At 37.8% G+C, this 16628-nt stretch overlaps 1 protein-coding gene across 1 annotated transcript; it reads left to right on the plus strand.

Moving 5' to 3' along the window:
* Positions 1-4663: 4663 nt before the first annotated feature.
* LOC144254376 (olfactory receptor 5B3-like) lies at positions 4664-5602 on the plus strand. Its single transcript, XM_077797467.1, has one exon. It carries the CDS (start codon positions 4664-4666, stop codon positions 5600-5602), a length of 939 nt encoding a protein of 312 aa, XP_077653593.1.
* Positions 5603-16628: the final 11026 nt, after the last annotated feature.

Consider the following 16628-nt stretch of genomic DNA (forward strand, 5'->3'; position numbering starts at 1 on the left):
CTTCTGCCATCACCATAAGTACTTTGAAAACTAAGCTGGGAAGCTCAACTTGTGGAAACTGGCTTTTCCTTATTTTACTTGTTTTCTTTTTTTCAGTGCCTTTGACAACAATAGGAAAGATTATAAGATTACATTTCTATATTTTAATTAGACATACCACCCCACTGTATTATGACCCCCATGAATAGTGTTGGTGTGAAGATAAACCAAAGCAAAACCAGGAGGTTCAGCGTTTGAGACTTTGACATTTAAAACACCTGCATTGCAGAGAGGAAAGGGGGAATGTTAACCACCAAGGGGAGACTGAAGAGCCACAGCTCAGCTGCTGTCATTCCTAGAAGGTTACAAACTAAGACCCCTCCCCTCCCCAAGAATTCCCTGTGACCAATAAGGAAGTAGAGTGTGACTTGGAAATAGTGAGAAGAGGCTCAGATGAAGAAAACCCACCTTTGTGTATATATGCCACATTTTTTTTTATTCATTCATCCACTGAAGAACATCTAGGTTGGTTCCACAGTTTAGCTATTGTGAATTGTGCTGCTATAAACATGATGTGGCTATGGCCCGGTAGTATGCTGCTTTTAAGTCCTTTGGGTATAGACTCGGGAGAGGGATCAAATGGTGGTTCCATTCCCAGTTTTCCAAGGAATCTCCATAATGCTTCCCATATTGGCTGCACCAATATGCAGCCCCACCAATAGTGTGTGAGTGAACCTTTTTCCCCACATCCTCACCAACATTTATTGTTGTTTGTCTTCATAAGAGCTGCCATTCTGACTGGGGTGAGATGAAATCTTAGAGTGGTTTTGATTTGCATTTCTCTATTGCTAGAGATGATGAATTTTTTTAATATATTTGTTGATTGATTGTATATCCTCTTCTAAGTACTGTCTGTTCAGGTCCTTGGCCCATTTTTTGATTAGGTTATTTATTATTATTATTATTTTGGTGTTTAGCTTTTTGAGTTCTTTATATACCCTAGAGATTAGTGCTCTATCTGATTGTGAGGGGTAAAAATTTGCTCCCAAGATGTAGGCTCTCTATTCGGAAGAATGTTTTCTCTGATATAAGGTGACTCATAGTGGGGTAGGGAGGGGGGAACATGGGAGGAATAGACAAATTCTAGATAGAGCAGAGGGGTGGGAGGGGAAGGGAGGGGGCAGGGGGCTATCCAGGATGGTGGAATGTGATGGACATCATTATCCAAAGTACATGGGTGGGAAATAGGCATGACCACAAATAAACTTGAGAAAAATTTATTACAAAAGGAATCAGGGTAGTGGTAACATGGATATGCATTGGACTATATTGTAGAGCCATGTACTAAACCATGCACACATTACTATTTGTAAATTGCACATTAATTAGAAGTGAAAAGAGAAATGACAAGTGACATAAATAGATATGGGTACACTCAAAATATCCAGCTGAGTCCCAACAGGAAGTGTAATTGCTTCTTCCTGAGGAAAGTGGGATGAGGCTGCCTCCTGGGGAACACCCTCAGGGAGTTCAGATCTCTGTAATTCCCCTCTGGGTCAGGAGCATTGCCCTCTGAAGTCCAGCAGGAACCCTGGTGACTTCATGTTAAAAGGATCAGACTGCACACTGGTCAGCTTTGGTCATCACTTATTCATATGAATGTTAATATTTGTTAGTGCAGGCAGGTCTTCTTTTGACCTGAAGATTCAGTGGGAATCTGCCACATCATCAAAGAAAATGTCCAAAATAAAAATCGCACTGAGTGACCTCAAAATAGCAACCTGTTAGCAAGTTGTTTTGTGTGCTTTCCTTTATTTGCTACTTACAAACACAACTCTGTGGACTATGTGGGAGACGACATTTTAAAATATTTATTTTACAAATAAGGAGAAAGCATTGAGTCCTCTAAGAACACACAGAGAATGTGTGGTAAATCGATGGCCTGAAACCATACACATGTCTTTTTCCTGTTTTTTTGCTGTCTCAAAGAACTTTGGAACCTTTTGACTGCTATTTGCAATAGAGGTTCTCCAACAGTATCTGTGCATTACTCAAAGGAAGAATTTCTGATTTCAAAGACACTATTCAGAATTGACTGCCTCTCATATTCAAGGAGCGAGGTAAGCTTCTATATTCAATATATACTTTTAGTGAAAACTATAGTCCATACAAAAGTAATAATAACATAAATCCTGAGTTTTTTGAGCACAAAGATAAGGGTTTTGAATGTCTTTCTAAAGCACTTTAGTGAAAATATTATATATATTAAAATTCCATTACTAGAGAGTTTAATGAGATTAATGAAACATTAGCAAACTGCCATCTAAAAATATTAACAAATTATATAGATGAGGCTTTGGTTAGGTGGGCCTTTGAATTTGTTTACCATCAGGTAGCCTCTCATTGAAGGTAACAAATAAACAGAGTAAAATGACCTTTCCTTAAACTAAATGGGCATCTTTGGTCATCAGTGTTAATTTTTTTCGTATATGCAGGTCTTCTTCTGTCCTGAAGATTTGATAGGAATCTGCAACCATGGTAGAGGAAAACCTCCAAGATAAAAATTGTAAGACTTTTAGTAAGATTAGAATTTCATTTTAACATCCCCTAAATCCCATAATCTGATCTTTATATTATTATTGGCCCACCTTCCCATGTAGACAGTGATGCAGGTAAAAGGAATGGCTTCTGATTAGGAATGAAACAGGGTTTAAATATCAAATCTTGAATCTTCTTCAGACTAGCTTTGAAATTATAGAATATCACTGACTTCATAAATAATCCATTGCCTTCATTGGCAAATAATAAATTATAAAAATACCTACTTTACACACACACACACACACACACACACACACACAGAGTCACATGCATATTTATATACAAAGCTCTTTTCATATGTTGTAATACTAGAAGTGGTTTGGCAAACATCAGTCCTTATGGTCTAGGTTTGTCAGGTGTAGTTGTGAATGAAGCAGGAGGAGAATAATAGGAAATGGAAGTTGGCAGAAGATGGAGATACTTCTTTTTTTTTTAAAGAGAGAGAGAGAGAGAGAGAGAGAGAGAGAGAGAGAGAGAATTTTTTAATATTTATTTTTTAGTTTTCGGCAGCACAACATCTTTGTTGGTATGTGGTGTTGAGGATCAAACCCGGGCCGCACGCATGCCAGGCGAGCGCGCTACCGCTTGAGCCACATCCCCAGCCCCAAAGATGGAGATACTTCTAAAGGCTCAAAATTCAAATAAAAAGATTTAAAAGTACTGTTGCTATTTTATAAAACATTCAAATAAAAATTTTCAAGTATAGACTTTCCACCAAAACAGGACTTCAGGCTAAAGGTAATCCAAAAACTATGAATTTTTGACTCTCAAAATGTGCAATTTCATCATGACATGGCAGAAATGAGAAAGACTCAACTCAGGCTGGAATACAGATTTCAAGGAAAACATTAGGAAAAACAACAGCTCACATGGAATCAACAGAGCAGCCAATCAGAAAGCCAGATCACCAAGGGAGTGCCTGTTACATAAAATCCATGTGACTAGTGTGTGAAAGCCAAAGAGGGAGGTTTTGAGACTTCAGACTGCATCCAAAGCTGAAGCTCCATGTGTTACCACCCTCATTTCTCAAACCACATACAGGCCAGTGTTCCTTCTGCACAAGAATAGTACAGCTAGCAGCTGGCCAGCTGTGCCAAACACATCACATTTCACTCATTTAAGAAAAAATGGATTGTCTCACAATAACATCTTGAAGGACGACTAATTATCTTTTTTGCTGTTTTTGTTGTTGCAGTGGATTTTTTTTAAAAACTGGCTCAGGGAAGTTAGGTTAGTACCAGGATTCTGAGCTTGTAAATGTAGGTGGGACACGTGCCTCTGTCCAGAGCCCAGGTTCTGTACCTGATGCTGTGTTCTCCCCTGCCAGAATCATCTATGCTGCTTATACACACCTCTGTGGCCCCAGGGTTCTCATCACTCCACTACAAACATCTCTCAGCTTATTCACTGTGACGTTCCAAATTCTAAGCTTGGACCAATGGAAACATTGAATAATTGTAAATTGCAACTTAATTTTAGATCAATGAACTGGATAACCATTCTGTCAGAGACTAAAGCTTGGTTTACCAGTTAATACTTCTGTAAACATGAATGTATTACTCAACCTCTGGTGTCTCAAAATCTAAATGAAAGTAACAACTATTCAACTTAATAAACTTGTGGAATAAACCAGGGAATATAGATGTGAAAGTATCTAGAGTAATTCCTGGCAACATTAGCTGCACAGCAGTCTATGAATTTACTAGGACAGGAAAAGATAAATTGGTTAATTTAATAATTCCAGAATTGTCATGTTGGCTAATTCATTGAATTTTCAATATTTCAGTTTCCACATATATAAGATTTTTTAAATGGAGAGATGATTTCTGGTGACCCTTCATTCAACATCTTGAAGCTCTATAGATAGTGAATATGCATAATATATTTTAAAACAACTAATAAATTTAATGGTCAGCCTCATGTTTTAGATATAGAGAATATTGTAAAAAAATATTATTGTGATAAATAATTCCTATGGTACAAAAACATGTCAATCTCACTGAAATCTCTACTGCATTTTATGCTCTGTTCCTTCATTCTACTTGCTACAGGGTGTCTGTCCCCTGATTCTCACACAACTCTGATGGAGAACAGGACAGAAGTGACAGAGTTCATCCTCCTAGGACTCACCAGTGCCCCAGGACTACAGGTGGCCCTCTTTATCATGTTCACCCTCATCTACCTCATCAATGTGTCTGGGAACCTGGGCATGATCCTGTTGATCCTCCTGGACTCCCGACTCCACACTCCCATGTACTTTTTCCTGGGTAACCTGTCTCTGGTGGACATCTGCTACTCTTCAGCTGTCACTCCCACCGTCTTGGCTGGGCTCCTTCTAGGAGACACAGTCATCTCCTACAATGCGTGTGCTGCTCAGATGTTCTTGTTTGCTGCCTTTGCTACTGCAGAAAATTTCCTCTTGGCCTCAATGGCCTACGACCGCTATGCTGCAGTGTGCAAGCCCCTGCACTACACCACCAACATGACGACAGGTGTATGTGCTTGTCTCACCACAGGCTGCTACCTTGGAGGTTTCCTGAACGCCTCCATCCACACTGGGGACACGTTCAGTCTCTCCTTCTGTAAGTCCAATGTGGTGCATCACTTTTTCTGTGATGTTCCAGCAGTCATGGTTCTCTCTTGCTCTGATAGACATGTTTGTGAGATGGTTCTTGTTTATGCAGCCAGCCTGGTGATCTGTTCTGCTCTCCTTGTTATCTTGATATCTTACATGTTCATTTTTCTTACCATCCTAAAGATGCGCTCGGGTGCAGGATACCAGAAGGCTCTGTCCACCTGTGTTTCTCACTTCACTGCAGTCTCCATTTTCTATGGGACTCTTATCTTCATGTACTTGCAGCCCAGCTCCAGTCACTCTCTGGACACAGACAAAATCGTATCTGTGTTTTATACCATGGTCATCCCCATGTTGAACCCTGTGGTCTACAGCCTCAGGAACAAAGAAGTGAAGAGTGCATTCAAGAAGGTCGTGGAGAAGGTGAAATATTCCCTAGGACTGTGAACGGAACCTGGTAGCATGCATGGTAACCTAGCTCCAATCCTCTCTGATGTTCTCCAGGCACCCAGTGAAGTTGTAAGGCCCACACTCATGTTCAATTCCAGATCTGATACCCTTCACTTTCAAACATTTGTTTTTAAGAAAAAGGAAACAAATGTTGGAAATATAATACCTGAATGAGGTTGGCTAAAAGGAAATATACAATGTTTTTGTTATGCTTGTTAAAAATGATGATTATGGCAAGTTGACTTATTTACTTTCCATATGCATCTCCTCTGTTATATGCGGCTACTAAAATACGTATAAAAAGGGGCAAAACAACCCAATAGCACAAGTGCGTCATGCAATTCATGTTGGCAAATACACGAGAGTGGACTTTATCTAGAGGTAACTGGTTGCTAGTGTTTACTTCAAATAATTTAAATAGTTGGGATATTGAAATATCAATTTATGACTAGTGTTACTTTTTTGATTAGTTGAGTAACTGTTTCAATGTAAATATGTGCTCATATTATTGGCATATGTTATTGAGAGACACAGAGCTAAAATATCTTAAATGAATTAATATTTCTGCCTTGACTGAGTCATCTTATAGAACCTATATTTTTGCATTACACCTTTCAAAAGGATAAAATAATCAGATATAAAAAAGTGGAGAAAAAAATACAAGTATTTAAAATTTATATATATGACTCCCAACATCCACATTATTTTATAAATGCTCTGGTATTGATAATGTTTGGTCTTTTTCTCTCTGTATGAGCTTTGGGGTGTTGCTCATTAACTCTGAATTCAGTGGAGTCACATCATTGCCTGTCACTCCCAGTCTTTGTCCCCAGGTCATTTACAGGGTCTCCTTCATATTTCTCCACCGCCCCTGGTATACTCTCACCTCGGGGCACTTGGGCTTGCTCTTCCCACTGTGTAGAAGTTCCCCTCACTACATTTGGGACTCTGCCTTATTCCTGCATTATTCCTCATAGTCCTCACCACACTTTCCTATTGGGTATTTATTCTTTCATTTGTTTGTTATTTATCATCTCCAGTTAGAAATTCAGCTCCGTGAGAGCAGTCAATTCATCTGTTTTTTTGTTTGTTTGTTTGTTTGTTTTGGCACCAGGGATTGAACCCAGGGATGCTTAAGCACAGAGCCCCATCCCCAGCCCATTTGGTATTTTATTTAGAGACAGGGTCTCACTGAGTTGCTGAATTGCTTAGGGCCTCTCTAAGGTGCTGAGGCTGGCTTTGAATTTATGATATCCTTTGTCAGCCTCCCTAGCCACGGGGATAACAGATGTGAGCTACTGTGACTGATAATTCATCTGTTTTGCTTACACAATTCTGTAACAGCACCTGTTCCTGTTTGGATCCGACATGTTTCCCAGAGGCTTGTGTGTTAAAGGCTTGGTCCCCAAGGCAGCAACCTTCGGAGGTGGGGCTTTTGGAAAGTGAAGGAGCATGAGGGAGCTACCTTCACCAGTGAGTTAATCCATCAATCAATTCACATTCTAAAAGGAACATTGGGAGGGTTTGAAAACAGTAGGTAGAGGTGGAACCTAATTTGAAGAAGAGGTTCCTTGGGGCCATGCCACTGGGGACTATGCACCTTGGACCCCTTCTTTCTCTCTGCGTTCTGATTGTCATGCACTGAGCAGTTTTTTCCTCGCTGCACCTTCTGCTGTGATGGCTGGCCTCACCTTAGGCCCTGAGCAGTGGAACTGGCCCACCATGAACCAAAAGCATGATCCAAAATTAATCTTTTCTCTTTTAAGTTGCTTTTCTCAGGTATTTTGGTCACAGTCATAAAAAGTTGATTTACACAGTTTCTTTAAAATGTGTATTAAATATTCTCAATATTTGTTAAATGAATGAGTAAAATAATCAGGTTCGAGTCAAGCTGTATCAATACATTGGATTTTGATTCATTGATGACCGCAGGGATCATCTGTAATCTAGACCTTTTAGGTAGATATGTTTGTGCTTCAGGAAGTACAGCTTATTTTCTGCTTGGCCAAAATACTTTTATCTGCATTCTCACTCCATGCTGGAACTCTCCACTTTTGAACCCAGGGATTTCCTAGAAATCCCATTTCCAGTGAATCATCACATGTTTTTTTACTTTGAACCTAGGCAAACAAAGATCACTCACAGCTGCCAACTGGCAGAACAAAACAGCCGGGGATAGGAGAAGCTTAGCAATGGTCACATTTATTGATGCATAAAAATCATTTGGAATAGTGGACGCCATTGTGGCATATTTGCACATGCACGTGATGTAATTTGCCCTTCCTTCCTCCTGAGCCTGTTTCTTTACCTTGTTTCCCTCCTATTTTCACGAGATGCCTTTTTTCTCTCTAGCTTCCCGGTATGAAAGAACACATACAACTCTTGACTTTCTGAGTCTGGCTCTTTTAGCTTTAAGATGATTTAGCTTTAAGCTTCAGTTACATCCATTTTCCTGCAAATGATATAATTTTGTCCTTCTCCATGACAGAATAAAACTCCATTCTGTACATACAACACGTGTTCAGAATCTCTGTCTCTCTATTGAAGTGCTCTTCGTAGCCTACCTTTTCTCCTTTTGTTTCTTCCTCAGATCATCTTTTGTTTCATTGATCGTTTTTACTCTTGGCTCTTTGAATTCTTTATCCAGACCTTCCTCCACTTTGATGAGTGTGGAATCAGGTATTGAACCGTAATGAACTTTGGAAGGTGTCTTATTGCCTTGCTTTCTCATGTTGCCGATGTTTATGTTGATATTTGTGCATCTTCTGGCATACATATTTCTTCCATTGTTTTACAAGGAACTTTTAGTGGCTGTTTTTTCTTTAATATGTGCCCAGGGATGGGAGTATCTCTAAGTGTCAAAATGCCAATCAAAATGATTGTGGCAGTGTGTTCAGTCCCTAGCACCTAGCAGCACTTTGTGACAAGAATCACCAGTAACAACAACCACTCACAGCAGAGCCTTACGAATAAGTCTTTAAAAATTATTTGTTGAGAGCTGCAGGCGAGTCCGGATGGTGCCTGGCGTTTTGCCAGGGGGAGTGGTTGAGAGGTGGCGCCAGCGAGCCCTTAGGATGATGATGGTTGAGTTCTCACGGAGTTCCCCTTGAGTTCCGGTTGAGGTCTCCTGAGGTTCCTGGAGAGTCCCAGTGGGTTCGGAAATAAAGTTCGTTCCTGCTTGAATCTACAAGTGGCTCGAGACCTCCCGGTTATTTGTGCCCAGCCAGACTGTGGCAATTATTAAAAACATTCTCTACAATTCTTGTATTCCAAAAGTGAAAAGGGGGAGTAAATCTCTAGAAGAGCCTGAAAAAAAAAACAGAAATTAAAGAAAATAAAACTAGTATTAAATACAGAGACTGTGAAAAGGAACATAAGAAAAAAAGAAGAGAAAAATGAAGGGGTGAACAGAAACAGAAGCATATAATGCAAGCAGAGGATGAAACTCATAAGTGGGAAGGGTATAAAAATAAGCAAGAAGAAAAAATATAGAAACAATAAATTCATTTGTGGCATTGAAATATTAAAAGAAATAAATGTAATTAGACTGTGATATCAAATGACGGCCATAACCTATCCAATCAACACAGAGGATAATGCCACTGATATTACAACAAAATTGATATTAGGGAGCCTTAAATTATTCTTGCCAAGCTAGTTGAGATAGAGGCATTTCTTAACAGGCATTCTCTATCCCTCTCTGCTCCATTATTCAACATCTCTGGGTTTGTCCAAAGTCTCTCTATGTCCACCATTGAACCCCAACCTTCTCCCATGGTCACTCATCTCAATGAGCAGCTACATTTCAGCTGTTTTAGGTCTTTCTTGTAGAGATGCCAGTGGGTCGTGGGTGCTCCTTGTATGCCATCTTTGGCATTTTTCCAAATATTTTTGATCCAGTTTTTTAAATCTGTAGATATGGAACCCACAGATACATAGGGCTGAAAGTATAATTTAATAATTTAATTCAATAGCAAGAAAACAACCCAATTAAAAAGTGGGTAAGAAAATTAACTACAAACTTCTCATGAGAAGAGAAATGATCAATAGGTGCATAAAATATTCTCAACATAAGTAGCTATCAGGGAAATACAAGTCCAAAATCACAGTGAGATACCACCTTACTCCTGTTAAAATGGCTTTGTGCAAAAAGATAAAAGATAACAAGTTCTTGAGAGGAAGTGAAGAAGGTTGGCCTTTGTGTACTGATGGTAGGAATGTAGCTTAGCACAGCCATTATGGAAAACAGTATAAATAAGTCCTCAGAAAACTACAAAAAGAACTACCACATGATTTAAGAATACCATTACAGGAGATAAAGAAAAAAATATCCATCAGTATGTAAGGAGACATCTGCACTCCCATGTTTCCTGTATCAATATTCACAACAGCCAAAACAGGGAATAACCTATGTGTCCCTCAACAGATGAATGGATAAAGGAAATATGTTGTTTATACATGACGGTATCCTATTAAGCCACAAAATGGAAGGAAATCCTTCCTTTGTGACATAGATGAACCTGGAGAACATGATGGCAAGTGAAATGAGTCAGACACAGAAAAGCAAATACTGCGAGATTTGCTCACCTGTCAAATAGCAGACAGTTAATTCCACAGAAGTTGAGACGAGAGTGGCTCCAGGGGCTTTGGAAGCATGGGGCAAAGGACAGGTTGGGGGTGACTGGCAAACAAGTCTTATCTATAGTTAGATAAGAGGAGTAAGTTCTAGTTTCTAATGCACAGTAGGGTGACTATAAGTAACAGCAATATAGCCCATTTTTAAAAAAAAAAAAAAAAAAGCTAGATGAGCATTTTGCCACAAATAAATGATCAGTGTTTAAAGTGATAGAAATGCTAATTATACTGATCTGAGCATTACACAATACTGCAATATTACATTTTACACCATAAAAAGTGTACAATTATTATGTCAATCAAATATAAAGGTTTTTAAAAAATGTGAATTGGAATTCTCAAACTCAAAAAAGAAAAGACAAGTAGGAATCTTTTAAATTATAATTTTAACTGTACATTACAGGAAACACTATGATAATTCAACATGTGTATACAATGTACAAAGATCAAGTCACATATGAGAAAACATGCTTTTCCCTTTCTCCTTACCTTCCAAGATCTGAAAATTTTAAATATTTGCATTTAATGCCATACTCCATCTTGAAATCTCTTTTCTTTTCTTTCTTTCCTACTTTTTTTTGTTCCTTTTTCCCCCTTTTTGGCCTGACCATGATATTTCCATCTTCAAGTTTAGAAATTCTTTCTTCTGCTTGATCTAACCTATTGTTGAGGTTCTCAACTGTATTTTAAATTTGATTTATTGAGTTCCTCATTTCCAAGATTTTGTTTGATTCTTTTTCATGATCTCAATCTCTCTTAAATTTCCTTTTCAGATCATGAATTGCTTTCCTAGTTTGGTCACATTTCCTCTGTATTCTCTTGTATGTCATTGAATTTCCTTAAAGTCGTTCTTTTGAATCCTTTATCAGACACTTCACCAATGTCCTTTCCTTTGGGGCTGTGGATGGAGAGCTATCATATTCCTTGGAAGGCATCATGTCACCTTGCTTTTTAAAATACTTTTTGTGCCCTTATATTGCCATTTGCACACGTGGCAGATCATCAGTCTCTACCAGTTCTATACAGTGGCCTTGGTAGCAGGCTTTCTCCTGAAGATGTGTCTTAGGGTGTCCGTCAGTTTGGAAGGCTCATGGGCTTGCTCAGGTGAATGCCATGGTACGGTCTCCCTATAGTTTTCCTCTGCTGTAGCTGTTGGATTTGGGTGCAGTGCAGTGGCAGTAGGTTGGAGAACTCAAAGCCATCAAGAGTGAGGACTCCAGCAGCCCAAGTGTGTGTGATCCATCACCCATGAGCAGATGGCCACGTGGGGAGGCATCACTGGGGGAGCCTGTGATACCCACCCTCAGTGCCATTGGTGGTATGGATACACCCACAGGTGGACAGCCACTGGGAGGAGTGCAGCACCCTCTCTCATTCACAGCACCTGTGTGTGCTTAGGTTTAGAGATGGGGAAAGGGCGAGTGAATCTCTTTTAACTATCACTTGATAAAAAACCATTAAAAGAATAATGACATTTGTTAAAATTTTTTCATATAATTTTTTATACCTTTATTTATTTTTATGTGGAGTTGAGGATCAAACCCAGGGCCTCGCACATGCTAGGCCAGTACTCTACAACTGACACAACCCCAGCCCAAGAATAATGACATTTTAATCTATTAAAGTATTTTAAGGCATTGAAATTGCTACATCAGGAAGGAAACTTCAAAATCTCATGAAATCCATACCACTGTTTTGCATATAGATAAAATAATGTAGTTCTTTCTAGGTGCTTTTTTTAGTTATATACATGCTTTATTTCCATGCTTAAATTATGACCTTTTATGTCTACTGAAGTTTAGTATAAGCTCACAGTTGCCCTAAGAATTGACCAAGAATCAAAACAGAGAGAAGAAATAGGAGTTTTATTTTAGGGGTTTGATATCATGGAATTGTATGTGCCACTTACACAATTTCTCCCTGTCTGGTGTTGGAGATGGAAGCACACTTGGGGTAGCAGTTGGGAGGGAGTGGGATTTAAAATGGGAGAGAGCACAGCAAGAGCTGCCCAGGACAGAGGAAAACTGCCAATTTTTGTTGCTCTGCTCTTGTAGTAGGGGCGGCCTTGTAACTGAATATGAAATGAACTTGACCAGGATAACAGAGAAGTGAATGGTAGATCTGGGGGAGAGTAAAGCCATCTCAGGTACTGTCTTGTGTCAAGAGGTGAGCTACAAAGATGACTGTTCCTTGCACAATTCACAAAGCTAAACTGTGGATCCAAGCTAGATGCCCCTCAGTAGATGAATGGATTAAAAATGTGGCATATGTACACAAGAGAATATTATTCAACAATAAAAGAGAATAAAATCATGACATTTGCAGGTAAATGGATGGTGCTGGAGAAATTAATGCTACGTGAAGTTAGTCAATCCCCAAAAAACAAATGTCGAATGTTTTCTCTGATATAAGGTGACTCATAGTGGGGTAGGGAGGGGGAAAATGGGAGGAATACAGGAACTCTAGATAGGGCAGACGGGTGGGAGGGTAAATAAGGGGGCAGGGGGTTCGCAAGGTTGGTGGAATGTGATGGACATCATTATCCAAAGTATGTGAATAAAGACACAAATTGGTGTGAACATACTTTATATACAACCAGAGATATGAAAAATCATGCTCTATATGTGTAATAAGAATTGTAAAGCATTCTGCTGACATTTGCTAAAAAATTCAATAAAATTAAAAAAAAAAAAAAACAGAAACACACCATTCTAACCGGTACATGGAAACAGACCTCATGACACTAGTGAATTCAAGAGGGTTGGAACATAGCAGAGAAGAAGAAGGCACACTCTGCACTCATGAGTCAGCTGAATTCAAAATGGTACCTATGGTATAGACGTTCCGGAGAACAAAACCAACGTTATACCTCAGTGAGTTGAGTCATTTTCAAACTAATGACATCTAGAACTGTTTTATGGTTCCCTCATAAAAATCTTCCTCTATGAAGATACAATCTATGAAATTTTTAGGCTCTTTCTTGAGATTCTTCATTGTTTCCTTTGCTGTGAAGAAGCCTTTTAGTTTGATACCATCCCGTTAATTGATTCTTTTTTTTATTTAAAAGTATTATCACTTTATTTACATTTCGCATTCACCAGGGTGTCTTCTGCTGTGGTGAATAAAGTTTTATTTTTCATTAAAAGTTTTGCCACATTATTCACATTTGTAGGGCTATTCTCCAGTGTGAGTTCTGCTGTGGTGAATAAGGCCTGTTTTATTGCTAAAAGCTTTGCCACATTCCTTACATTTGTAGGGCTTCTCTCCAGTGTGAATTCTTCTGTGGCAAATAAAGAGTAATTTTTGACCAAAAGCTTTGCCAATTCTTTACATTTGTAGGGCTTTTATCCAGAATGAATTCTTCTTTGGTAAATAAGGTTTAATTTTTGACTAAAAACGTTACCATATTCTTCACATTGGAGGGCTTCTCTTCAGTGTGAATTCTGCTTTGCTTAATAAAGATTGATTTTTCTTTAAAAACTTTATCACATTCTGCCCATTGGTAAGGCATCTCTCCAGTGTGGGTTCTTCTGTGGTAAATAAGACCTTTTCTTCACTAAAAGCTTTGCCACATTGTAAATGGTTGTAGGGCTTCTCTCCCATATAAATTCTCTGGTGGTGAACAGGCCTGTTTTCTGGTGTTCACTCTCTCTTGTAGTTATATATATATATATCAAGACCACAGCTTCTATATTTCCCACTTATCACTTTGTGAAATATATGTTTTATGCCCTTTTCTGGTGAATATTCTTGGGTATCAGGAGGAGTCATGGCATTTCCTGGTTCTCAGGTGTCCGGGCCTGCTTGGGATCCTCAGCTCCTGCACAGAAGAACAACCTGTGACTCTGAAGTGTGAGACTAATTTCTCTCTCAGTTGATTCATCATTGATGTATAGGAACACAATTGATTTATGGGTGTTAATTTTGTATCTGCTACTTTGTTGAATTTATTTATGAGGTCTAGAAATTTTCTGGTGGAGTTTTTTGGGTCTTCTAAATATAGACTCATATGTGCTTGGCAAATCTGTCTACTCATAGAAGTCTATAGCTTCTATCCTGGTTGCTCAATTGGTTTGGTTTTAGAGTTTTCAGATGCAAAACTTTGCATCTGGAGACTTTTGAACTCATTGGGATTCCAAAATTTTGGCAACTAAGGTAACGTTTGTATTCCTTCATATACTTAGGATGCTATAACTCCCAAGGATACTCAATGACAATTTGGAGAGTTCATATGACTTTGTAGCTTTTGGGTGGTACAGGCTATGACTTTAATAATTGCCTCTGCAATAGGGTGTTCGAAATTAGCTCTATCAATAACAGGACAGATCATGCCTCTGTGCATGTGGTTTATTGACAAAGAAGCATAATCAATGTACTATTTCTACTCCAAACCCATAACTTGAATCCAGGCACTGGGAAAAACTTAAATGAAAATAATTATAATGACCCAGAATTGGGGTGGGAGCAGTCTACAATTCTGATGTGAACATATTAAAAGTTGTGAATGTGAAAGAACAAGAAAAATTGAACTGTTCCAGATCAAATTAATCAAAAATGATAGGTAAATTAAATTAAGGTTCTCAGGGGAAAATGCTATAAAAGGCGGTATTGCTGTTGTTGACAAAATTTACGTCCAAATTACAAATTACGTCCTCTGTATTGGTTCCTAGTAGTACAGCAAGGTCAAATCTGAATCTGTTGTGTTGTGGCTATAAAAGAGAATACTTGGACTTCAGTGATGCATGTAGAAATAGTTAAAGAAAATTATTATAATATTTGAAACCCACAAAGAACTTAAATATTGCATACATATGTAGAAATTAAATGTGCCAAACTATAATTGGCAGTTTTAGGTAAAGAGAATGACAATTTTCAATGCAATATTGCAGTTTTCCTATGAGCTTAATTATAACTTTTCCAAATAAAGATTCAAATAACTAAAGAAAGCCTTCTGTTACAGTTAGAATTCATTGATTTTTATATTTTTAAATGATATCATAAGAAAGTCAGTAATAATATGTTGTCATTTTTGAGATTTTCTTGTTACATTTTTAGAACACCTGTGCATCATTATGCAATCACGACTTTCATAAACTAACTATATTTCAACTCCAGTCTTAACTCATTTTAGCAACTTTGGCCAAAATAAGTTTTTTTTTTTTATTTTTTTAATCTTGGAAAGCTTCCTTGATTTCTGGCACATGAAGTGATTCTACTTTGACTTGCATCTCTCTTTAGAAAATATGGAACTAATCAGTTATTCACCAGTCTTGTTTACTTTTTGTATAAAAAAAATGTATTAGAAAGTAGCTTTAAGCTTGTGGCTTAAAATGGTCATACATGGAATGACAAAAATAATAGAAACTTTTGCATTGAATTCAAAGTATTACATGAGCTTCTTCATATATACACATGGCATAAGGTCTGGTCACAATAAGAACTTAATAAATGTTTTCTATTATCATCATTATGAATAATAATTATTATTAGCAATAAAAGGGAAAAATAGGAATTAGATTCTCTGATTCTTCTGATCCTTATTCTATAATGAGTTAAGAATTCACTGATCTGTGGTCAATTGAGTTACTTTAGAGAAGCCTGAGTGCACTCATCCAAGCACTCATTTTCCCCTTCCAACTCCTCTCACATCTTTTATCAATATTTAGTATGCCTTGAACTGGAGCTTCCAGCCAAGTTGTTCATCTTATGATGCTCATGCTGAAAAATACTACTACGGAGTTCCTTAAAAGGAGTAACCTGTGTCATCATTAAAGAACACAATAAGTTATTTTATGAGAAAAAACATCTAGTTATTGGTGAGTTTATTTGAGTGTCCTTTGAGCAGGCTGACTAGATTACTGTTTGGAGTAAGACACTTTTAAATGTCTTCTTTAAGTGAATTTAATTCATTTGCTGCTGCAAATGGAATTATTTCCTTGTTGAATTGGGGAATTTGAATTAGTTCCAGTACTTAGAAACAACTGATTTTTATTTGTGACTCTTGAACACTGTAATATTTATGAATAAATTTAACAACTAATAAATTTTTGTGCATTCTTTAAGAGCTTTTTATATAAGATTATATCACCTAAAAATAGCTTTAATTTTATCTCTTTCCAATTAGATGCCTTTTACTTATTTTTTCTTGACCTATCGCTCTGGATAGAACTAGTAGTACAGTTTTTAATAGAAGGGGTAAAAACAGGAATATTTGCTTTGTATCCAATCTTATGTAGAATTTTCTCAGCCTTTCACATTTGAATATAACATCAGCTTTATAAGTATTCTTTATAAATATTCTTTATAGCTTGTGGCAGTTCATTTCATTTCTAGTTTTCTGAGTGCTTTTACCATGAAAGAATGCAAAATGTTGGTAAATACTTATTCT

Source organism: Urocitellus parryii, chromosome 4 (assembly GCF_045843805.1).
Source record: "Urocitellus parryii isolate mUroPar1 chromosome 4, mUroPar1.hap1, whole genome shotgun sequence".
Classification (NCBI taxonomy): Eukaryota; Metazoa; Chordata; class Mammalia; order Rodentia; family Sciuridae; genus Urocitellus; species Urocitellus parryii.